The sequence below is a fragment of the Ischnura elegans genome, chromosome 6, assembly GCF_921293095.1.
Source record: "Ischnura elegans chromosome 6, ioIscEleg1.1, whole genome shotgun sequence".
Taxonomy (NCBI): Eukaryota; Metazoa; Arthropoda; class Insecta; order Odonata; family Coenagrionidae; genus Ischnura; species Ischnura elegans.
The window spans coordinates 52,747,535-52,772,557 of record NC_060251.1 but is presented as its reverse complement, the minus strand read 5'-3'; the positions used below and the strand labels follow the sequence as shown (position 1 = coordinate 52,772,557).

The following is a 25,023-nucleotide window of genomic DNA, read 5'->3' as shown; positions in this document are numbered from 1 at the left end:
TACTTTTTACCCCTTTTTCTGATTGATGGTTTCACTCATAACCAAATATCTTTTACTGTCCTGTAAATTATAAAACATAAATATGCACATATAGCTTTGCGTAGCACTGCAGTCATGAAAGAAGGAGGAGAGGATTTTCATCATATCGTTTTTAACTCCTCCTCCTTCCATGCTACAGCCATATAAAATAAGTCTCATCGATGTAAGCATTTTGTACTACCAGTATAAATGAACACACTTTAAGTTATTGAGGATTATTTTGCTCAACTAACCAAAATATTAGCCCTAAGATAAATAGTAAAGTGAAATAAGATCACACTATAACTTAAATTACAAGATTTTTTTTAAACGCAGTTGTAAAATTTTGGATACAAGTATATTATCCCTGGATTGAGTTAAAGATAGAAGGATGTTAGTTTCAATGCAAAAATGTCAATAATTTCAAATTTTCAGCTGAAAGTAAACAAGTTTATTCCATATTTAAGATTTTCAAAATTTGTAAATATTCTTTCATAAAAACACCGCCAACACTAGAAGTTAACCACAGATTCATTTGTCTAGAGGTATAGAAAATGAGTGAGAGGATTGACTAATTCCCAAAATAGGGCCTAATCCCTCATGCTTAGTCTTAAAGTGTAGTTTCATATCAGAATTCCCTGTTTCTACATGAGTCACTTACCATCCCCTTCCTTGGCAATATACTGACATTCCTTCTCCAAAGTAGGAAAAACCTTGTCAGCTATAGCCAACATTCGTACATTGCAAAAGAAAATATTTTTAGAGTAAAGGGAGTTATATTTTTTATAATTTTACCAAAATTTTGTAAAATTATCAACATTGTATTCCAATAATGAAATGAATCTGAGTAGAACCTGAAACAAACTTCTTTTTAAAAACTTAATCTGACCGTGACAAATTTATATTTCATCTCAAGCTTCGATTTTCTGATCATGGAGACCTGTAGATTATTAAGCAATGTAGGCAATTAGATATCGGCTAAAAGGTATTGTTGGTACCCCAGTGACTTGATAGGGTTAGATAATTTATATTAGAAATTAATTACATTTGTATTTCGATTTTATTCAGTCGCAAACAAAAGTTTACATCAAAAATAGTATTTTATCGTATTATAGTTTGCGAAAATAGTATTTTATCTTAAAAAGGGTCGTTGCGTTAACTTAAATATTTTCTTTTGTAATGTATTAATGCTGCAGTTTATTTTACCGTCGTGCGATGATGCAAATAGCGCGCTAACACATCTCTTAGTTCGCTGTATCGCTAATAGATGGAGTATGCGTACTGCCACGATTTCGTTCCCCCCACCCATTCCCACCTCACACACTGTCCAATGGTAATGAACTTTATCGAATTGTGACCTTGGAGGTCAATGTGCACTTCTGGGATTGGCTGAGACAGAAAGCCGGCTGTTTAGATTTTATCGTTTTAATCCCGGCCGTACTATAAAATTAGTTTTCCCCTCTTTCCTTTTTGAGTCCATGCGAGGCTGCCGTGGACAGCAGGTAGTTCTTATCCTCACATCTCTTGACAGGCTTCTTTTCTACACATGTATGTGAAAGAAGAATAGGTGATTCGTGAGTTATTGTCTTCGACGTCGGGGAGTTGTGGAAGATGACTTTGGTAACGAATACTACGTCCCTTCTCGGACTTTTTCTGCTGTTAATTGGTCTTGAACATGTGATTGCATTCCCCGCTGGTCATCATGGTGCGAAAGGAGTGTGTGGCTATGAGGTGAGTGGGTATAATTTAATTAAGCGCTCTTTCGTTTATAGATGTATTTTCTTATGCTGATGCTCCTGTCAGACGCATTGATGTTGAGCTTAAAGGCTTTTGTCGCTACAAATTTTCTATGAGCGTTGGAGCGCAATCATGCTATAATGATCTTAGTGGCAAGATCGAAGAGAACTGGGAAAAGGGAATTGGTTGGGAGATTGTCGTCTTCTCCAATATATTCATAAGCATACATATCGCCCCAGCTACTCCAATGCGAATCGATATTCATACCCTATTGCGTTATTATCTTTTATTCTGTCTAGTCTTTCTGCGGTTTAATCGAAAACATTTGAGTAGGTTGCTACCATTTATCTCGACGTTATTTTATTGAAATACTTGCATCATTTGAAACGAAATTACGGGATGCGCTTGTTCCACGATATATTAGATGTATAATAAGTTAGATAAGACAAATATAATCTCACATTTTCGTCCAACCTTAATTATTTAATGCTTTGAAAAATCCAGAGTATATGTCGAAATGACTGGATACCCTAGAAATATCATTTTCATGGTAACTGCAAAGTGCAACTTGGTGCATCCGAAAACATGTTTGTGTTGCCTCGATGACTAAGGAGTTGCGACCCCATGTTTATGGAAAAATAAGCTTAAAATTGTCTCCCACACCACCTCCTGAGGTATTGCAAATTCCTCCTGAAACGTCCTGTCTACTTTGTTGTTTAAATTTCTCATAATAATACTGAAGTTCGTCGTTTCAAAGTTGACCTCAGCTTAGCTATTTGCTAATGCAGGGATATATTGAGCACCTTAGTGCATATTTACCCTGATATTGAGACTTTTTGGGTTGAGGAATTCTTAAAATTCCTACACGTCTGCCAATTATTTGAGTTTTTGGATTACGGAACATGTATGTTGAGGTGCGTGTCATTACTAAATCCTGTATATTGTAAGTGATGAATTGAATTATGTAATGAGTCCTATTTTTTATTAAACGTGTTGTTCATTTTGATAGATCATGAGTTAGAGGTATTCCTCGGGAATAATCCTTTTTTATTTTTCTGTCTTTACCCCTGATTCTTCAGCACTCCATTGCTATCGAGGCAAGTGTAACCCATAGTCAAATCTTACATAAGTACTGTTGATTCCCCTCTCAGGGCAGTTTTTCTGATTTCTATTAGCACTAACTAATTCAAGTTGGTGATACAGTAAATAGCTTTATATGGCATCACTTGGTGAAATTGCTTCTTTAAAAAATCAAGTTAGTGAATAAATTAGCTACTCATGGTGCTGTTGTTGTATTCTCGTCTTCAGCTAGCTAACTCTTAGTGACAAAGAAATGGCATAAATACTCAGGTCTCTTTTCCTTTGTCCTCGTCATACTGCTCTGTATTCTGAAGTTCCTAACCCCCAGGTGAACTTTTCATATTAATTCCCTCATATTATAAATAAATTAGTGTCAGTATAAATAAATCAATGTCCCTTTTGCTGTCTTCAGAGCTTCCATCTTCTGTCCCCCTTTTTTCTGTCAGGAGCTTGTGCCTTTTCCAGGAGAAACATAATAGATTTGCCCCTAAGTGTCCTTTTGAAATCCTTTACAGGTTAGTTTATCTTGATTTGGAGAACACACAGTGAAACTTCTCATTTATGGACCCAAATGGTTTTATGACCTTGGAGAAAGCTTCTCTTTGTTATATTTGTTATTCAGCTGCAAAATTAAAATGGAGTAAATGAAATCATTGAAATCAAAATTTCCTTAAAAATGTGTATGTGAGTGAAAGGTATGCAAGTCGGAGGTGACCCAAAGAAAACCTCATTTTTATGCGAAAAATACACAGAGAAAAAAATCATTAGCCTTGACCAGGACTAAAATTGAGTAGTCCCCTAGTACCAAAAACTGTATTAACTGTCAAAACGCACAAGTGGTGACAAGATGGCCCAGTTAGATTAATTTGAAAGGTACTGAATTAGGACCTGTCTGCAAGAAAAGAGTTCTACATCCAACAACAGAAGACGGCTGGTAATTGGATTAGTATCAATTTAGGCAGCTTATTATTCGAGAACAGTGGTCACCCTATATGCATCTTACTTTGTTATACTTATGGATGTTCAGTGTTGTTACTATGGATTCAGGGCCCCACTCAATAATTTCTGCGTGGTCCCTATGTAAACTATGTTTGTAAAAATGGAAATGAATTAAATGCTTCCTATTCTGTATAAAAACTTATGTATGGTTTTATGATTGAGAAAGTGTTGTTAGTGACATTATTTACTGGTAATTAATTTTTTCCCTGCTCGACATGGGCAGGCCCGTCATTAGGCTGTGCCACGGGGTATTTTCGCTGCCACTGTGGATGTACGTTGTTGCATAGTGGTGTATTCACTGGTTTGATAATTTTTGGTGTTGTCTTTCCCCCAGCTATTCTTAAATGTTATTTTTAGAGGAAAAAACTTTCCGATTTTGAGAGATCGGTCACAAAACCATGGCGATTGTGTCCGTAAAAGATTAAATTGTTCCTAAAAAGTGTCCATGTCCATAAGTGGGAGTGTCTGTTTACTTAAGGTTCTTTCATGTTAAAAATTCCTATCCTTCTGCCGGGGAATTTAATTCTGTCCTTAAGGCAGAGGTTCAATGTATTTATTTTAGTGCATAACTTATCCTTACTATTTTTCTTATAAAGTCTTTGTAACGCTATTGATGAATTAATGATGCAGACTGGTTGTTGAATTTGTGATTTTTTTTAATGGGGCACACTACATTGTTTTCTCTACTTAAATGAAGTGTTTGCCTTGTCTTTTAGTCATGTCCGAAGGGGAAGCCTGGAATGTTGAACGTCCACCTTATTGCACATACTCATGATGATGTTGGTTGGCTAAAGACAGTGGATCAATATTATTTTGGTTGTAAGTACTTATTTTGTGTATTCAGATTTTATTTTTGTATCTTTTGGCATGTTCTTCTAGGTATATAATCCTATGCATGTAATGTGTACATATTATCACTTATACAAATTAGCAAGGTAGGTTAAAATTGTCACCATGGTAAACAAAAACTAGGGTTGTCTAATATATAGATTGACTTTACTCCCTACCGGGTAAGAATTATTGAAGGCAGTTAAAGTTTCAGGCTCCTTCTCATCACCCATTCTCAAGGCTCTCACCCAAGCTCTAGTGATCTGAATTATTTTTATAATCAAGAGCTGCTGATCTAGTAACCGTTATCTCAGTTACTCCTCTCCAGCCTGATCTCCCTCACTTCTTTTACTGCATAACCCCAAAATTTATCACATTGCCATCACTCATCATAATTGAATTTGTCATCATATTGACTCAGGCTATGCTCAACTACTAATGATTTTTCTAGTGGGCTGAGCCAGAAATGATTTCTGGTTGGCCAAGCCTTGTGAACACTATTGTTGCACGAAGTATATTTTTATAACTACATAAGAGGCTATTCAATTATATACAGGCTTTCATACAACTGCTTGCAATTCTCATGTTAGCTTTGCCATTTAATTGCAGTTGTCATTGTTTTAATGCCTTTTAGGCAAAAAAATAGGCACTTCTTATGGTTAAAGGTAGGTGAAAAATGCATATATGCATTGATTATTTGAATATTTAAATTTGATTTGTTAGGAATCTAAATACGTTTTGCGAATTAATGATATTTTAAAATTTTCTCATCTCTTATTATAACAGACGTACAAATTGTAATAGTAACTTTTAGTTAGCATAATATATTGAAGAATGAAGGCAAAAACCTTTGTAAATTTTAACCTATTTTTACAATTGTTACGACGCATCATTCTCGAATGTAAAGATTCCTATCTTACGATCCACAATTTTGAGGATGGATAAAACTTGTAACAAATTTTTAACCCTGGATAGCTGATGCCAGTGTGAACAAAAATTAACAATGAACTATTGGTCAAAAAAGCTCCATTTTTTAAACTACAGAAACTTTGAGCCAAGTGCTCCGAATGGCCGCGAGTTTGCAGTGTTACCAGGATTCGTAGGTTACATCGAGATCTCCGGCAGGCAAAGCATTCGAGGTCATGGGTTGTCCGGACCATCCGGCCACAGGGGGAACTCTTGGCCAATCTGTGCGCGTGGCCCAAAGTTGGTGCAGTTCAAAAATGGTGCGTTTTCGACCTGTAGTTGATTGTTAATTTTGGTTCGCACTAGCATCAGCTATACAGGGTTAAAATTCGAAACGATTTTTCTCCACCCTGTATACTTGCTAGAGACGAGGAGGTAAGGTAACAGAGGGGGAAGGTTAAGATGTAGTAGGAGGGTGGAGGTTAGGGTGGAATAGGAGGGTGGGTGAGGGAGTGGTTGGGTTGTGGAGCATGAATGTAGTTCCTTCTGCAGCCATAGTCTTCTCGCCGATTGGATAGCAATTCTGCCCTCTAACTTTGTGTATCCAATCATGGGCGTACTCAGCGGGGGGCAGTATGGGGCAACTGCCCCCCCCCCCTCCCTAGAATCGAAAATAAATTTGTTCAAAACAAAAGTTATGAACAAATTTTCCTTTTGAAGAAAAATGATATTAGTGTAAGACATGGAACTAAAAAAAAATCATTATTTTTTCAAGCAAATAATTATAAAAACTAATAAATTGCTGTCTAAAATTCCTTTACATTTTGGTTTCATTGACCTTTTCTGTGCAAAAAAAGTTACGTCTTGAACGACCACAGCTAATTTCCCCCACTTCCCCGCAGTTTTGATTCTGGGTACGCCCATGTATCCAATCCAATAACTCGTGCAATCCATGAATCATTTTTCAATGACTGGGTACGAACGAAGCGTAGTGATTAACAGGAAACATAATAAAAGATACGGTGATGTATGTTTCACAGAAGTTTACTTAACCGACCCAGGTTTCGACATAACACCTTGTCATTTTCAAAGGTCACCTTTTTCACCTTTGAAAATGACATAGTGTAATGTCGAAACCGGGGTCGATTAACCAAATACCGGCCGAGTAAAGAAATACTTGGAAATATATAATTTTTTCACTTTATTTTACCTAATAACATTCTAAATAAGGTAAATTTAAAATATGGGCCTTCAAACAAAATTGCTTTTGGTAAAAAATAAATGTTGCGTTTTCGCAACTGTGGCCGAATCCGGTATCTATACGCCGTTATGCAACCCGCATTACCATACATTGCCGTCTCGTAGGAATATGCCGTTTTTACCGTCAGGTATAATCCTACACCTTTTTATGTCACGTATATAACAGATATCGTCGTATTGGATAATTAAAATGCTTAAATACTATGTTTCCATTGAGATTTTGCATTATTTAACCTAAATCCACTATAAAGTAGACATGCATTACGTTTTGAAGGAAATGATTCAAAGCGAATATTTTCGGAAGACGTGTTTCAAAATTTTTAATTGACATTAGTTTTACTATTGCGGATTGAATTACTACAATTGATGCCAATTTTCTGAAATACATGAAAGCATTTCGGGTGGAATGGAGCACAAAGTTTTGTACATTCATATATAGTTCGGCTTTTACACTGTCGCGTCTGCAACTTCTTCTGGTCTTACTTTTTTGAGCTCTATGGCCAAACTCCTTTCTTACTTCACGAATCCGCGGCCTACCTTTTTCTATGTTTATGGACGTGAGTGGCATAGGGGTACGTCGTCTACTGACTTATTCACTTCACTTTTTAGATGCGGCCCTGCTAGATAAGGTTTGAAGTCTACCAGTGACATTTACTTCCGTTGTATAACCTGTACAGTTTCCAGGCGTTAGCGCTAACGCTGTCCAGTAAGTTGATTGACTAGGACCTCTTTTCCTCTTAATTCTAGTGCGGTTGTTTGCATTTGCATTATAAAGTTGGTCCACACCTCCCATGTATTTACCATACTCCTCAATAACTCGAGGCTGTGGAATAGTATTTTCTTTTTTCTGCTGAAACTTTTCCCTGTGCCCAATGGAAGTGCAGAACTTGTATGGCTGTCTACAGTGACAACCGAGTTATATCATTCCATCGAACAATATTAAGACCTACAACTTCATCAAATGCTTGTTTTCTTGTTCCCTTCGGTTTTACGCCGATAGTTTTACTATATTCTATCAGACACTCCTCCGTTCTATTTTCACGGGTGGCTCCAGTGACAAAAAATCCTTTTTATTTCAAAACAATGATTAGTCTGTGCGGTGAAAAGAAGTTATCGAAAAACATACGATGATTTGGGGATTCAGGGATAATCTTGAGAAATTCCAGAAATACACTTGCTTCCAAGCCTAATTTTCGAAGTCATTTCCCATCGCCTGGTTGAACCCTAAAGCCGTCTGAATAACATAAGCACCAAAGTTTAAAGCGAAATCTAAAAGAGATGTTTTTAAAGAACACTTTTGCACTGTGATGACCAAACTAATGTATCATTTTCTCATCATTTGACAAATGATGCGCAAATATTCCGAATTGTAATAATTGTTAATTCAAGTCGTCAAATAGAAGTCATAATTTACAAATCTGTGATTTTTGTCCTGATAGGAATTGTCTGAAAAGTGTAGATTATTTTTTATTAATCTAAATGTGGTTTAGCCAAACCAAATCCACGCCTTATCGATTTCTTTCGACCAATATCTTGTTGTGGAAGTCAGTGATATCGCTGATTCGTGAAGTAAGGGAGGATTAATTCGGAATGAATGTACAAAATTTTGTGATCCATTGCACCCGAAATGCTTTCATGTATCTCATAAATAGTCATCAATTGTATTTTTTCAATCTGTAGTGATAAAAGTGTCAATTAAAAACAGGAAATTACGCTATCTTCTGTGAAATTATTCGCTTTGACTCATTTATTTCATACCGTAATGCATCTCTATTTTATATTGGATTTAGGTTAAATAATGAAAAATCTCATTGGAAACATAATATCTAAGAATTTCAATTATCAAAAATAACAATATCTATGAAATGCGTGGCAGAAAAGGCGTAGGATTATATCTGACAGTAAAAACGGCATGTTTCTACGAGACGGCAATGTATGGTAATGCGGGTTGCATAACTGCCTATAGATACCGTATTCGGCCGAGGCTGCGAAAACGCAACATTATGTTCCCGATCCGATTTTCGCTTAATGTTGACTTCTTGACGAAATATAAGTTGTAACATCTATTAAATCAAATTTTGACGTTCGTATGGGCGAATAAAAAACTTAATGAAGCGAACAGTTACTCTTCCGAAAACATGTATTTATCTTGCGTAACAGGTGACTTGATAATTGACAAATTTTCAGTATTTTTTTAAATATTTAAATACTTATGTCATAATTATCTGACTAAAAATCAGTTTAAACTTAATTTTATCGAAAAAAGTGAATTATATAGGAATAAAATTCAATAGGGTGGTTTCCTATTATTTTTTATTGCCTAAATCGAAAGATTATTATTCCTGGAGTACGCATTTCATGGTTTTAGATTTTTATATGACGATATGTATTTTTCGCGATTACATGAAAAGTGAAAATTTTCAAGCGCGCGAAAACGCGACGGGTAAGTATGAATGCCGGGAAAAACTCCGCGTGACGTCGTTGTGACCTTGGGGCGAGGCTCTGAGCGCTGATACGGCGCAGGATGCTGGAGCAGGTAGCAGGGTACCATGCTAGCTGGTAGCGCTTGGCTTGAATAAGGATTATTAATACCTTATCAAACGAGGATAACTTTCCGACCTTAGCCAGTTTTAATAGGTGATTATTAAGACATATTTCCCTGAGCTCTGTGCCTCATGCATGCATTGGTAATCTCAGACGATGTAAAACTCCTATCTACTCGTGTAGAAACTAGGTCCCTGTGGCGTCACGTGGAGTGGCATCGCATGGGCGCCAATCTGGCCTTTTTCAAATGAGGATAAAATTGACCATTGTCATTCGCCTAAACTGGGAATTATAAAACCAAATAATTTGTATATTATGAATGCAGTAATGGTGGGTAACGAAATGCAATCAATGCCTTTCGTTTTCTTTGATGAAGGAAACTACCCTATTGAAACAATTTTTTTTGCATTCCTCAATAATGTTGCGTTTTCGCTACTTTGGTCGTAAATGGGTTAAGTAAACTTCTGTGGTACATACAACAGTGTATCTTTTGTTATGTTTCCTGTCACCAAGTTCCACAAAGTATCGCCAACCAGCCTTAAGTTGATTAGTGCTTATCACGCCTCCGAAGTCTCCGAAAATGATTGAGAAGTTCCTTAAATGAGCGTTTTTTGTGTGTATAAAGCTGTACAAAAGGGTCAGGTTCTGACTTCTGAATAAATTGATCCTCCTTGCCGTTCTCATAACTGAGGTATCCTCATTGGAAGTTGAAGGTGCCCTTCATGTGTTTCTCCATTGTTTGTTTTGAGGGCAGACCTTCGAAAAAAATTTTTTCGCACTGATCTCCACTTTAGGTAACCGTTCATGCGTGACAGATAAAGCTCCTGGATTACTTAACGAATCGCTTGGCTATCCTCTGAGATAGTGATATTAATTGTTGATTATATCAACTGAAAATCAGCCGGCGTGTGTTTATCTTCTTCCATACGTGCGGCGCTCTTATTCCCTTAAATATTAACTTATTCCTCCATAAATAACTTGGACTCCAATAGAAAATATAATCGAACTTTCCATGTCCGATAAAGATATTTACTCTAGATATTGTCGTTGGTTTTAGATTTTGATCTCAATCGCTCATTACTCACCAGCCTTGAAAGGTTGCGCAAACGAGTGCTGTTTCGTAGGAAGAGTCGACGGAATGCATAAAACTTGGAAATAAAATCATTGATCGGCTTATCGTACTGGCTCGCGGGAATATACGAGTGAAAATCGCACTGACCGAAAAATCTTGCGCCTTGTATTCCTATAAAATTCAATAGATGAAACAATACACTCGTACGATATTTTGTTCCACCATAAAAATGATTCAGGAATGCCATTCCTCTGGATTCAAAACATGGAATAGGTCAGTTTGCAAGACCATGAAAAACGTATTCCTCCGATTATATCTTCCAGTCGGGAAACCTTTTATTTATTAATGCTGCCCATACAGATTCTTGGAAAAAGTTATGTTGTATGCAAACAATTGAAATTTGGATAGTTAAATCCTACTTGCAAACATTCACCAGGGATTACAAATATCCGGATTTCTAAAAAATATTCGGAGCTGCTTTGCTCGCCGAGATATACAAAAATTTCGGTTTTGCAACTGAGATTTATATTTAATTTCGTACATGATGGTTCAGAAGATGCGATGAGCAAGACATTATGAGGAACATAAGTATTTGCGCTTTTTGAAATTGTTGGGTTTTCGATCTTTTCGACTGAGTACGTTATTTCAGTCGTTTGATGAAATTTGAAGGAGTCGGGGAAACTATTCGCGCGCCAATAAATCCAAAAATAAATTTTATTAAGGTTCTAAATGAACAATCAGTATTAGTGCCCTGCTAAAATCACAAGCACAATCAAAAAGCTTTCTTATTATTCAATAGCAGAGAACAGTAACATTTTAGTAGTGTTAGGTCAATACATAATTTTCTTTCTTTTAGCAGGGAAATGTCACATAAAATAGGTTTTACGCTTTCGTTGACATGAATGTGTCATTGTTTGTCGGAATTTAAGCGTTCATTTACACGAATCAAATAACATTACTCAGTATTCAGTTTTTTTACGATTTACTTTTTTGGAAGTATTTTGATCATGTCTCGTTTCTTCATTTTTCCTGTAGAAATAAGTAATCGCGATTTATAATAAAATAAATTGCATGATTTTACGATTTCAAAAATAATTTTGGGTCTAAGTAAGCATTACGTAAGAAGTAACACAAATTTTGAAGCTTTCAAAGTAATTAAATGTAACGTAAAACTAGGATTCAGTAAGGAAAATTTACACTTCAAATCTCTTGAAGTAGGTTACGCATCACATTTTTCTCTAGGAACGTTAGTTGGCGTTTATTGGACCATTTTTAAACATTGATCAATGTGCTTTGTAATGCTACAGTTAAAGTGATCACGCAGCTTTGCCCAACTTAGCTACCTTTTCTCTTCGAAAATTTATTGCCAGTCAAAAATATTTAAAAAATGTTTGAACTTCTTCTCAGGCTATTTTTATAGATTTCATAGCTCAAATGGACGTTAAAAATTTTATAAATATATCCTTGTTATCCTGCGTTGTTTAAATCTTTCGAAATGTAATTCAGTGAAGCAGATCGGTTGTGGTAGTGATTTTAATTTGACCCACCATTTCTGCAAATTTACTCGCAAGGAAAGTTCCTGAAGTGTCACCACCTGATTTCGTTCAAATTTTGCTAGGTGATAGGAAATGAAGTAGTTTTGGTTTCAGCAGCCGTACGTTTCGAAAAATTTGCGATAGGAAGCACCTGGAAAAAGGATTAGTCTGTTCAACCCGCAACACAACAATACGCCTTCGGTGTCCTTTTTCCTAGCCATGGTACTTAAATATAAGGGCCATATGATGTAATGTATAGTATAAGTGCCTATTATAAGTAGAGTATAAAGCCGATGTCCCACGGTCAAATTTGCGTCAAAATATTTGCATCAAAATTTGATGCAACTGACGCGCACCCTGTCCCACGGTCAAAATTTTGTCCAAATGGCTTTTGGTCCTATCGTTTGTACAAATCACCGATTTGTACAAATGGATAGGACAGGTTCTAAATTTTCATCCAATTGGATGAAACCGACCAATCACAGAGCCTTTGACAAAAAAGCATCGCCAAGCGCTGACACACAGGCCAAATGGGTTTAACTTATTTATCGTCTGCATTGGTCTGCATGAGTATTTTATTTAATAATTATGTATATTATGGACACAAAAATAAAATTTGTTGTATTCCACACAGTATGCATTAAAAACCCAACCGGTTTCCAACTTTTCAGGTCGTTATCTTAATCGTAAACCTCTAGATAAGGATCTGAAAAGATCGAAACCGGTTGAGTTTTTTCATTAGTATTGTATGGAATACTAAAAGGCTTAGTTTTAAATTTATAATATCAACATACCACGAAGTGAATTCACAAAACATTATTTTAAATATATATATATATACGTTCGTGATCGTCTATTTCATCGCCTGGTGTGGCCCTAAAGGTAAATATGAGCAAAAATTTGTCTTAGTGATTGGCGATGGAAGCTCTCAACTTGGAAATCCGTAATAATTAGTTGATCTTTAATAGAAAGGAAGCGATATTTAGAATCGCAATACCAGGAGGGATGTTTTGGAAATAATAAAAGATTTACTTTAGGTATCGAGGCCGAATTTTACGCTTTGTGGAAGGCACACAATGCGAGCGAGCAGCTGGAGAAATGACTAATATGAACTGACGATTGTACCTATGGAACACTACAGCTGCCCGTTTCTATTACTATGATTATCGGATAAGGATCTTATTTTAGAAACTGCTAGATTAGGAGAGAAAAATGTGATTTAAATGCACGCTTACAGCACTATTCATAACATCTCCTCAACCACAATGTCGATCATTTATTAATAATATTTTCCTCGCGGGAATAAACTGCCTCACGTTTGTATCCTGGCGTTTTATTCTGCCCTCAACCTTGCTGATAAGGGACATGAAAATATCCTCACTTGTCAATTATTATCGATAATAAACGGGAACATCGCGGCGACCAACTCCTTCTCCATCATGTTTAGCATGCTTATTCCAACGCTTTCATACCCCCTTTCCAGCCAAGGCCAAGTTCAGCATTCCTTCTGTTTTCTTTTTTTCGCATCTTTAATGTTAAAGAGGCCTGTTCAGACAATTTCGCCTGCTAAAAAAGAAAGAATCCTCCACCTCCACAAGTTTCCTAATTGTTTACATAAATATCGTCTTTCGTTTGTTTTTGATCAAAATGAGATGCATCGTGGGACACCCCCAGTCCAGTTGTATCAAAATATTTGCATCAAAATATTTGGACAAACATTTTGATGCAAATATTTTGACGCAAATTTGACCGTGGGACATCGGCTTAAGGGCCTATTGATGTAATGCGGGTTGCATGATTTTAGCCATTATCCTGGGGCTTTCCGTCGCAAATATCTTGACAAGTATGGAGCGTTGGAAGCTGAAACAAGAATTACGCCTCGTTGTTATCCACTTCCTATCACCTAACTAAAATTTGAATATCTGGTGGTGACACTTGAGGGACTTCCTTTGTCAGAGCGCACCTTATGAGAGGAACTGTGACTTTGGAAGTGATTGTTGAGCGCGGGTGCGCAGCAGTGCAACAATGGGCATTGTTTTCAAGTGCATCAATGTTTTCCGAATCCACATAGCACAAAATTATAACCTCCTCAGACATTCTAATTTGCACTGTGGCCAGCTTTATGGGATTCCGTCCCACTGTGCGGCGGTATTTTTCCAGATATGGAAATATCGCGGCATGTGTCACTAATAAATGGAGTAAATTGTTGAATCGGGCATTCTGCAGCCAATAGGGTAGTTTCCTTCTTCAAAGAAAACGAAAGGCATTGATTGCGATTCGTTACCCACCATTAGTGTATTCATAATATACAAATTATTTCCTTTTATAAATACCGGTTTAGGCGAATGGCAATGGTCCATTTTTATCCTCATTTGAAAAGGGGCAGATTGGCGCCCATGCGATGCCACTCCATGTGACGTCACAGGCACCTAGTTTCTATAGGAGTTTTACATCGTCTGAGGTTACCAATGCATGCATGAGGCGCAGAGCTCAGGGAAACATGTCTTAATAATCACTTATTAAAACTGGCTAAGGTCGGAAAGTTTTCTTCATTTGACAAGGTATTAATAATCCTTATTGAAGCCAAGCGCTACCTGCCAGCAGGGTACTCAGCTACCCGCTAGCAGCCTGCGTCGTATCAGCGCTCAACTCGCCTCAAGGTCACCTCACAGGGCGGCAGCAGGAACCAGAAATACGTCACACGGAGAGATTTCCCGGCATTCATACTTACGCGTCGCGTTTTCGCGCGCTTGAAAATTTTCACTTTTCATTTAATCGTGAAAAATAGATATCGTCATTTAAAAATTTAAAAGCGTGAAATACGTACTCCAGGAGTAATAATCTTTCGATTTAGGCAATAAAAAAATAATAGGAAACCACCCTATTGTTTACACTTATCGACTTGTCCTGTCTATGTTTATTACCTTAGTGGCTTGCACGATGGAGATGACCGAATGAAATGGTGAAGAAATCCTTCTGTGTACACTCTTTGGTAACCCAATTCATTACTCACGAACAGCTAGATTTCTTGTTTTCTCGCCGTGAGACATAATCATCTTTATTCCCACTTTTCTGCCATACCGCTGTGTATCGCGTCGGCAGATGTTTCCTCACTATTAGCAATAGCATTTCAAACTCTCCGTCTTCCTTCCCTCTCTACAAAAGTGGGGCATTCTATCAATTTTTTCCGTCGTTGAATAACCAGAAATCTGGTAATTTATTCCTCTAGCCCTTTTAATCTCCTCCGCGTTCGACCGTGGAAACCTGAAGAAAGATCTGAGGTTTTCCTGGCGTATGATGTTGTTGAAGTTATTTCGGGTTTCCCACCGGATAAGGTTCTCCATCTCTGCCGACGTTTCGATGGTCGTGTCGTCCATCGCAAAGACAAGCCCTGATGACGATGGACGACACGACCATCGAAACGTCGGCAGAGATGGAGAACCTTATCCGGTGGGAAACCAGAAATAACTTCAACAACGTGGAAACCCGAGTTGGTAATCAGATAATTTCAATGTTAATGAAGCCAATATAATATTTCTGTAACGTAATCTGCGATTTAATTTCCTGAATCCCTCGCCATTATGATGGCGGGTCGAATATATTGGGGGAGGCAGGCTAGTCTTCTTACCCTCTTTCTAGTCTTCTGGGGCTAGTCTTCTTACATTCTCCCGAAATGGGGAAAAATTATGTGCCGTAATATTAATTATTTTCATGAATTATGCGTGAGGGTATAGCCACAGCATGCAATGATAACCCGTTTTCCTAACATTTATTATAATTATTAATTGTCATGGAGAGTCTATTTTAAAATTACTTTACTCCGATTGCATTGATCGTGGTCCTCCAAAGATGTAATCCACATTCGCCACTGGAGGAGAAAGTCTCGTTGGAGTGATTGTTGAGCGCGAGTGAGCAGCAGTGCAGCGATGGGCATTGTTTTTCGGTGCATCAATGTTTTCTGAATCCGCGTAGAAAAAAATTATAACCTGCTCAGACGTTTCATGTCGTACCGTCGCCAGCTTTTTGGGATTTCGTCCCACGGCGCGGCGGTCTGTTTCCAGATATAGAAATATCGCGAAATGTCAGACTTTTAAATGGAGTAAAATTTTGAATCGGGCACTATGACCTCTATACTGGTTACTGCTCTCCAGCTTCAAGGCTTACATATATTAAATGATTGCGAAAGCAAATGCGAAATTTTTTCTCTGTGGTAGTTACGTAACTTTTTGGCACTTGCGCGTGACACCGTGTGTGTGCGCGATTATTTCCTTGCTAATGTTTGGTACGTATTTAAATATCGTGTACATTTTAGCGTATTTTTATTCTGTGATCTAATTGTCCTTTGGGTGATCTGTGATCGCCAAAAAGTTACTTTGGTGGAAGATTATTGCCGTCTACTTTCGATAACATATCACGACGTTGCGGGATCAGGAACAATGATATTAAACATTTGAATGGGGTTGATCGCGAGTGATGTTGTAGGATGACTTTAATTGTCCCAGTTAAAACCCTGTAGTGACAGACGTCCCGCGGCGCTCCTCTTCTTTCCGTCTGGGCAACAAATTGGATTTTAAGTACCCTGGGGAACAGCCATTTTGTTGTCTCAGATCTGTGACTGGTTTTTTTACTAACTCTTTTTTTCGAACTGGCCTGTGAATAACCTCGGCTATTATCTGTCACCTCAACTTTTTAAGCTACAGGATACGCTCTTTTTGTCTCATAATTCATGCACAGTTTGCTAATGAAGGACTTTAAAGGGAAAACTAACCTTATATACAATCCATACAGAATGTTTTAATTTATGCAAAGGTAGAGATGCGAGTGAATTGAAATATCCTTGTAGGTAACCCGCGCTACACCGAAGCTCCCTTACGGAGTAAATTTCGGGCTATGTGCCTGTCTCTCACTATAGTATCTCCTGCATAACTAGACTACTATGCACCTGTCGCTTGTCTCCTATACGGAGTCAGTCATCCGGCGCCATTCGGACAGTGTAAATGTCAACCAATTGGATAGCAATGATGCCACCTGCGATCGACGCTCAGTCTAGCACTTTGTGGTCACAATTACCCAAGGATTAGTGAAAAAACTAACTACTGTTTTGTAACCAGCATGCCTATTTTTCCATAAAGCAGCTCAGAATTTTAAATCGACGGAAAATATGTTAAATACCGTTCCCTAATATTTATGTATGAGTAAGAAGTTGAGTTTTGAGAGTTGTCTCAATTAACATTGTTAAAAGAGAATTTTAAAGCATACGATGAATTCCTCATTTTTCTGCCACGGAACCAAGGCTGCTCGCACATAATCAGTGGTCAAGGTTTTGAATTTTTGGATTAGGTTCAAGACTCGTTTCCGGATTATTCCTTTTATCCCAAATATGTAGCTCGTGTCTGCCAATGACTGGAAAGTGTTAAGAAATTTCCTAAGCTATGTATATCATCATCCCACTCTTACTTGGTCTCTCTTCAGTTATCTCCTCTGACACAATTTGCAGATCCTCCTCAGTGTCCCTAAATTCTAATGCTCGTAAATCAGTCAGGGAGTAGGAGTCTGTACAGATATCACTAGGAAAATTTAGAGGGACACAGTTGGCCTATGTCACTTTCCTAGTTTATTCTTATTAAATTGAATTTAAGGGTACGTAAAAATATGGTGGATAAGATAAATCTTAACCAGAGTATGAATATCGTTTGACATTTAATCAGTACGTACTTACACGTTCATATCAGCTCTTGTCAACTTAATTTATTTTATTCAGTTCTACTAAAATTACGACCTCAAAATAATTGCGAAGCGACTTATTCCACTGAAAATAAAATTATTCGAAGTTTCTATTCCTTATCGTCGAATGCAGCTCATGAATTTGCCGTTAGAAATACCGATTCTAGTTGCCGATTTCCTTGACGACCGTTTCATTGTTGGTTTTGCCTCTCATCCGAATATTTTGAAAATTAGGCTGACGTGGAATCCAAGGTCCAGAAAATAAATTCGGAAAACAGCAGTATTTTTCAATATTTATTCTTCGGTCTAGAATCCACAGAATGCTCTTCCAGGGCTAATGAGACTAAAATTTGAGTAAACGGCCTATCCTGCTCAATTCTTCGCTTATCGTGCGGAAATGATGAGGCTGATTGTTTGCGGCCAGAAGATGCCGTTGTTATGTCAACCAAAGGGCAAGATGAACAAGTATTGTTTGGACAGGTCTGACCATGAATCATCCCGCTTGTTTTCCAATTGGAAACTGCCGCGTTCTTGATAAAAACGGTAATACTGAAATAATGAGTATTTTGGTGCGTTAGCTAGGGGTAGATAATGCCGAAGAGTAAAATTCAGAGCGACGCACAGTGGGCTAGAATCGAAAAAAGCTGGCCAAAACCTCAAAATCGATTTTTTTGAGCTAGGAAGTTGAAACTTCGCACAAATATTCTCAAATAAATTGTGCATATCTTTCCAGATTATTTCCTGTGTTTTCACGTCAACAATATATGTGTGGTCAAAGTTGAACAAATTTAGCGAAAAACGACGACCCTCGATTTTTTCTGAAAATTGCCGACTTTATCCTCGTGCAGTGGTTTCATGAATAGTTTTATCGACAAAACTGTTATGCCATCTTAATTGGCACTTTTTTTTCTTTCATTTGAAGGGTTTCTAAAGATTTTGTTTCATCAATAATCATAGATGTATAACAAATTGGCGGAGCCTGTTCTCAGCCCTTTTTTTACATAAACGTAGAGAAAAAGTAGATATTGTCATCGAATTTCACTAAGTAACTTATATCATGTCGTTCTTTGAAGCTTCTATATTGTGAATCTAAAGTAAAACCTTGCACCAACTTGCAACCCCGAATTCTAAATCGTTTTTTCGAGCGTGCGGTTGACTCCGGTTCTGCCCCGCGGCGGCGGAGAGTACGGCGACGCGGCAAGCGCGTGGATGCAATATGGTCTCATTCACTTTTATATGTGGATAACAGGTTTAATAGTGATAGAAAATAATCACCAGAAAGAAAAATTAATCAATATTACCACGAATGACTCTTATTATGCAATCGCTGGGCACTGCAAGAGGTGCACTGAAAGGTTTCTTTTTTTGAGTGCATTCCATATACTTCTACGGAGAATGGACTTAAATCGTGTGCTTAAAGTAGGGAAACGGACTCTTTTGTTAACAAACAAACTCTATAACAATAACAAATAATACATTCCTTAAACGTGATGGAAAATGGCTCAAGACAGTACTTGAGGGTCGTCGTTTTTCGCTAAATTTGTTCAACTTTGACCTCACATATATTGTTAACGTGATGACACAGGAAAGAAATAATCAGAAAATGTATGCACAATTTATTTTAGAATATTTGTGCGAAGTTTCAACTTCCTAGCTCACAAAAATCGATTTTGAGGTTTTGGCCAGCTCGATTCTAGCCCACTGTGCGACGCAAAGGTCTCGTTGCCAAGCGTGGAGATATTTAGGAAGATGCAAGATGTATCAGTTTTTTACAAAAAAACCTCCAACCGTACAATTTTTAACGGCTATTATACCCGTAATCTAAACTAAAGAGATTATTTTTAGTAACCGTTCCATTTAATCGAGGAAAATCTAGGATTGTCGGTACGCCTTCTTTCCAAGTTATCTTTTTATGATCAAATACTTTTTTCTAAAAGTAATTGGTGCTTTTATAACCGATTAAATTTTATTTAACTGTGATCGAGTGTAGTTAATTTTTAAAATTCACTCATCCGTCACTTGTTTGTTATCATCCAGCGTGATTGTGGTGGCTGTGCTTGTTGCAAGTGCATATTTCGGCCCAGAGAAAGGTGTGAAACTTACAAGGACACGGGTGATGTGCGGGTTGCATAATCACGTTTTGAATTTCTCGTCCCATTATATGCGTCATTCCTTAGGTGATCCTCCTACTCGTGCTCATTTTTAGAATCAAAATTTTCGGAAGCTGCGTCATGTATAGGAAGTGTTAATGGTAGAAAACGAGACCATAAGTGAAGCATTGTATAATCATCCTTTGATGGTATGAAAGTCAATGATGAACATAATTGTAGGTGCTATTGTATTGCTACAACGATAAATGTGAATTAGGCTTTTGTTATTGGAAGTTTTTTTTTACGTTAAAGTGATTTAGTGTATATATTCATGCATTTTTATTTCTACTAAAAATGTATACATTATTTTTAATTGTTTTATTTTTTAATGTTGTCATAAAACTACTTACATATTATGGATGCGAAATCAGATACAGCTAAATTGTAAGATTGAGTGTAGAGTCAACGTTGACAGTACTAAGTTTTTTCTCTGTCATGTGACGAATGTCATGCATAGAATATGAAAATTCCAGAAATATTGATGGAAATTGGGCCTTAAGAATCGGTTGGTTTTCCTTTAGTATATCTGTGTATAATGTATTAAGGAAGTCTCAGGTCTTACTCGACTATGGGCTTTTTATAGTTGCATTTCCTTCTAATTTTAGGTTAAACCAAAAGACTATCTTACTTTCTCCCCTTCTTGAGGACTGCACTGAATAGAATTTTTATCATTGATGAAGCATTGAGTAACACAGATCTCTCAATTTCTGATTCAGTGCTGTAGCCAGTTGAGCTACCAAGATGTCATTCTCCTCTGTGGAAATTTGAGGGCTGTGCTGGACAAGGTGGTATGGACTGCTTGTCACATCATATGCTCAGCAGTCCATGCCACAGCCCTTCAATTTTTTCCAGAAATTGGGAGATCTGGGTTCGAATCCCGGTCATGGCGAAGGATTTTTTCGCACTATTTGTGCATTGTGGGTGACTTCAAGTTATCACCGTGGCTAGTCGCGGTATACTTGAATTGAGGTACACATCAGATTCAAATTATGTTTGCTGATACGGTCCTATGTCTTAGTTGCCATTGTCCTCCCTTTTGGGAAGATTTAGCTTTCTCTACTCTGAGTTACTAGCTATGACTTGATTGCCTTTGGCTTTAATCTTCTTTTGGCTCCTTTCTTCTATTCTGTACTTTGTACTCTGTACAATGTGGACCCCATTTTACCCTGAATAAAGTAAAGTGGCCAAGAAAGAATGTTCTCATGTTTGGAAGTACTTATATTAAAAGCCATGTCCAGAATAAAAAATTGTTAAAGTTGCTAAACATTTCTTCTAAGAGTCAAATTCAATAACAGCTAGATGCAGGAATAGCATGCAAGAATAAATACTTGGATAAATTGGATTGATACACAAATGTTTACGTATTTTTTCCTGGTTTAATTTTACAGTGTTGAACTAATGAATAACATTGAATTCAATAATTATTCATTTGTGTATTCATTGATATACATTTTTGGTGCTTTCAGTGTTAACTTTTTTGTTGGAGTATATATTATGAACTTTTTTTTATGAATTACCATTTTAGAAGTACATAGTAAATTTACTAGACACTACATCAGATTGAAATATGTCAGGGAGTCATCCTCCTTTTTGTCATGGGTTTTCCCGTGTATGTTTAAACTTTTTTAATAAAATTTTGGATTTTAATTAGTAAAATGAGGCACGAAGGTTTTTCTGAGAATTTTCTGTGAGCAAAGAAGAAATTTTTGGGAAATTTCCATGCTTATTTCCTTTTTTTCTATTCAATTATAAGTGTCCAATTAATTGCTCTTGCATTTTAGTGATAAATTTTTGTTTTGGTGACTTGAAATTGCATTCAGCATCCTTTTAATATTTTTTCCATAAGGTGATTGCATGAAATCTATTTGCTCATGTATGGTTGTGTTTTATTTCAGCTCAGACGGACATCCAGAATGCTGGCGTTCAATATATATTGGATTCAGTGGTCCAATCCTTGCTACATGATCCAAATAAAAAGTAAGCCTTGCTTCCAATGTTAATTGATTTTTTAGAAAATTACCTATCTTTCACAAAATTAGGTCTATTAAATAGTTTTAGCAAATACAATTGACCAAATAAAAACACCGAAACCCTGACCACAAAACTGAATGCATAATATATCTAGCTTCCTGAAATTTTTAACTCTTCCTAATTGAACAAGAGCATGTGTAGCTATATAAATACGATCATGAACATAGAAAGTACCTAGGAGTAATGTATGATAATCCTTAAATTTGTATGGCTTTATCTCCTTCTAATCCATCTTCAAGTGTATGATTAACAAGTACGGGAATGAGTGAAACAAGGCCTTTTGAAATGTATTCTTCAATCCTCCATTTCCATTGGACAATATAATTAGGAATTTGAATATAATGTGTTCTTTTCTTGCAGGTTCATATATGTCGAGACAGCTTTCTTTTGGAAATGGTGGATGAGGCAGCACGACTCGGTACGCCACCAAGTGAAAACTTTAATAAGTAATGGGCAGCTGGAATTTGTGGGTGGTGGTTGGAGCATGAATGATGAAGCTGTTACCAATTATATGTCTACTATTGATCAGATGACATGGGGCTTCCGGTATGTTTTTTTACCATGCACATTCCTCGATAGTTTTAGTTTCATCAACTTCTTCATTAACTTCAACTGCTCATATTTTAACTTACTTCGATGTAAAATCAATGTAATGAAGTAAGTACAGTAAACTTTCGATTATACGAAGCAGGATTTCACGAAGTTTTCGATTATACGAAGTGATATTGCGGTCCCGGCGAAAAGCCTATGGTAAATACATGGCGCTAATCGATTATACGAAGTTTTGATTACACGAAATGTTTTGAAATTACGAAGCTTGGATCGGTCCCCAGGAGCGAAAGGCATTCGTTTCTACGAACTATGGCGAAATATTTGTCAACAAAACTAGTTGCGCCGGCGTAAGTAGCTAAAAAATCAGAGCTTCCGACTTTGGTTCATCAAAAGTGTGAAACCGTAAATGATAGTGCAACTTTGGAGAGAAACGGTTCGCCTAAAACCTCAAGGTGGGAATTTAGGGGAAGTAGGAGTTCAGTAAAAATATCGCGACTGACGTAATGCCCCTATCTACGTGCCTATTCGTAAACATCGCATCGACAACACTTCGTAGTTGAACACGTCAGGAAGGTCGCGCGGGGTATTTCGTACACTCCTACTTAACCCTTTGCACCTCTGTGAACGTACCAGGTACGTTCGCAAGGCAGGCTGCTGTGAACGTACTTCGAAGACATACGGCCGTATTCATAGATTTCCGCTAAAACACGCTAGTAGGGCAACTAAATTAGTCGGCTACTAAGACCTTTTAGTCGCCAACTAAGATATGGTATTCATGGATTGTATTACGTGAGCTACTAAGAGCTACTAACTTAGTATGCTACTAGCCGGCTCGACAGCCGATACTCGGTAGCGATTTGGGTTCAACCCGCTAGGCTACGCTTGACAACACTGCATCTGACTCCTCCGCGGCGCGGAAAATTCGTAACACTATCAAACAAAAGAAATTGATTCAGCAAAATGCATTGAAATTTTTACTTCATAATGGATAATTCGATGTGATATCGCATCTCAGACATATTTTTTGATTGCTGTACACAAAAATTATGCAATACCTTTGGGAAAGGGTAGATTTATGAGTAATACCGAAGCATTTGTATGTTTGAGATGCAGTTATTGCTTTACAAACGGCCGCATATTTATTGTCTCGCTGCGCTCCGCGCGCTCGTTAAGGGGCTCCGCCCCTTACAAACCCCGGTTCCGGCTTCGCCGTCTACATTTGTGGTCGTTCGAAGAATTTCAATTCGAATAATCTCACCTCAGCTAGGGGCCGGCTTCGCCAGCCAGGGGGTAGGGAAGCGCCCCACTCATTCCTCGGAACGGCTTCGCTGTTCCTCGTTGAGAGGCGGCTTCGCCGCCCGGGGGTTGAGTGTGCCCCCCCGGGGCTACCCAACTTAATACTCGAAACGGCTTCGCCGTTCCTCGTCTGGGGTCGGCACAGCCACCCAGAGGGCGAGGGCATTTCGGAACTTTTTTATCCGTTATTCGTTTAAGGGGCGGCTTTGCCGCCCAGGGGTGGATGGAGCCCACAGCGGCTGCGCTGCTTGAACATTGGGGTGGCTTCGCCCCCCGGGGGTTACTGAAGCTCCCCCTCGCCTACGCCAGTTACTCCTCGGAACGTCTTCTCCGCCTTGGGGATGAAGAGCCTCCCGCAGCTACTCCGCTTAGGCCTCATAAATGGTCTTCTCCACCGAGAGGGGTGCCCAGGGGGATTCGGGGTTTCAATGTGTTATTGGCAACAGGAATCAAAGTAGCTGACATCTGGTGGCCAATTTCAGAAATGAGACATGGAGGATCGGCCGGTTTGTTTACTAATGCTACAGCCTAGCGGTGTGCGAAACGGATGTGTTTTCAGCAATTTTGTGAAGCGAATACTGATGTATATGGTAAATCTCAGTTGTGAATAATGGATGAAGTAATTTTCTCCACATCTGACGTTTTGGAGTTCAATAGAGACATCAAGAGGTCCCTCGTTGAGGGCTATGAGGTGGAATGCTGTAACCTGTCATGGTTGAAGCACTGTTGGAGTATTTGGTTCTTGCAATGGGCTTTAGCATACAAACAAGCGTTATTAATGGCATGTCACACGAGATACAAGCTTTTCAGAAGAAAATTGGCGCTTCTTTTTCCGTTTTCGTGTGTATTGTTTGACGATTTTATCCACCATCATTACAAGAGATATATCATTATTAAAATCATCGAACAATATGATAGGCATCTACTCACATAAGCCATCCGTCCTCAATAATCTATTCTTCTTAAGGGAATTCGACGTCGGTGTGGTCGTGAGTGGAATTCCCCTTGCTTTGGCGTTTTGACTGCTATGTGGAGTCACTCGACTCTCACCGGCTAGCGAAGATCGATGGGGAAGTGGCGAGACGGGTCGCGCGAGGGTCTCCGTGCCTCGGCCCCGGAATTTTGGCCATTTGGGCTAAGCGACTCGAGAAATCCTTTAACCCAACGAAGCACGCAGGCCTTAGAAACGTCGGGGTTTCGCACCGCATCGTATTCGGAAGAGCAGGGCCTAGTTATTGAATGAGAAAGAGACAGATGTTTTAAGGGCCGACCCGGTTTTGACGGGCCCCCG

At 38.1% G+C, this 25,023-nt stretch overlaps 1 protein-coding gene across 2 annotated transcripts in view; it reads left to right on the top strand.

Annotated features, from left to right (window-relative positions):
- Positions 1–1,377: 1,377 nt before the first annotated feature.
- LOC124160683 (lysosomal alpha-mannosidase-like) overlaps positions 1,378–25,023 on the top strand; it is a 63,348-nt gene continuing 39,702 nt past the window's right edge. Inside the window, exons 1-4 of one of the 2 annotated variants that reach the window (XM_046536655.1) lie at positions 1,378–1,749; positions 4,551–4,653; positions 21,749–21,830; positions 22,245–22,430. In XM_046536655.1, coding sequence (XP_046392611.1) covers positions 1,630–1,749; positions 4,551–4,653; positions 21,749–21,830; positions 22,245–22,430 — 491 coding nt within the window. In that variant the 5' untranslated portion in view covers positions 1,378–1,629. The remainder of the gene's footprint in view (positions 1,750–4,550; positions 4,654–21,748; positions 21,831–22,244; positions 22,431–25,023) is intronic. The other variant, XM_046536654.1, reaches the window with a different exon arrangement.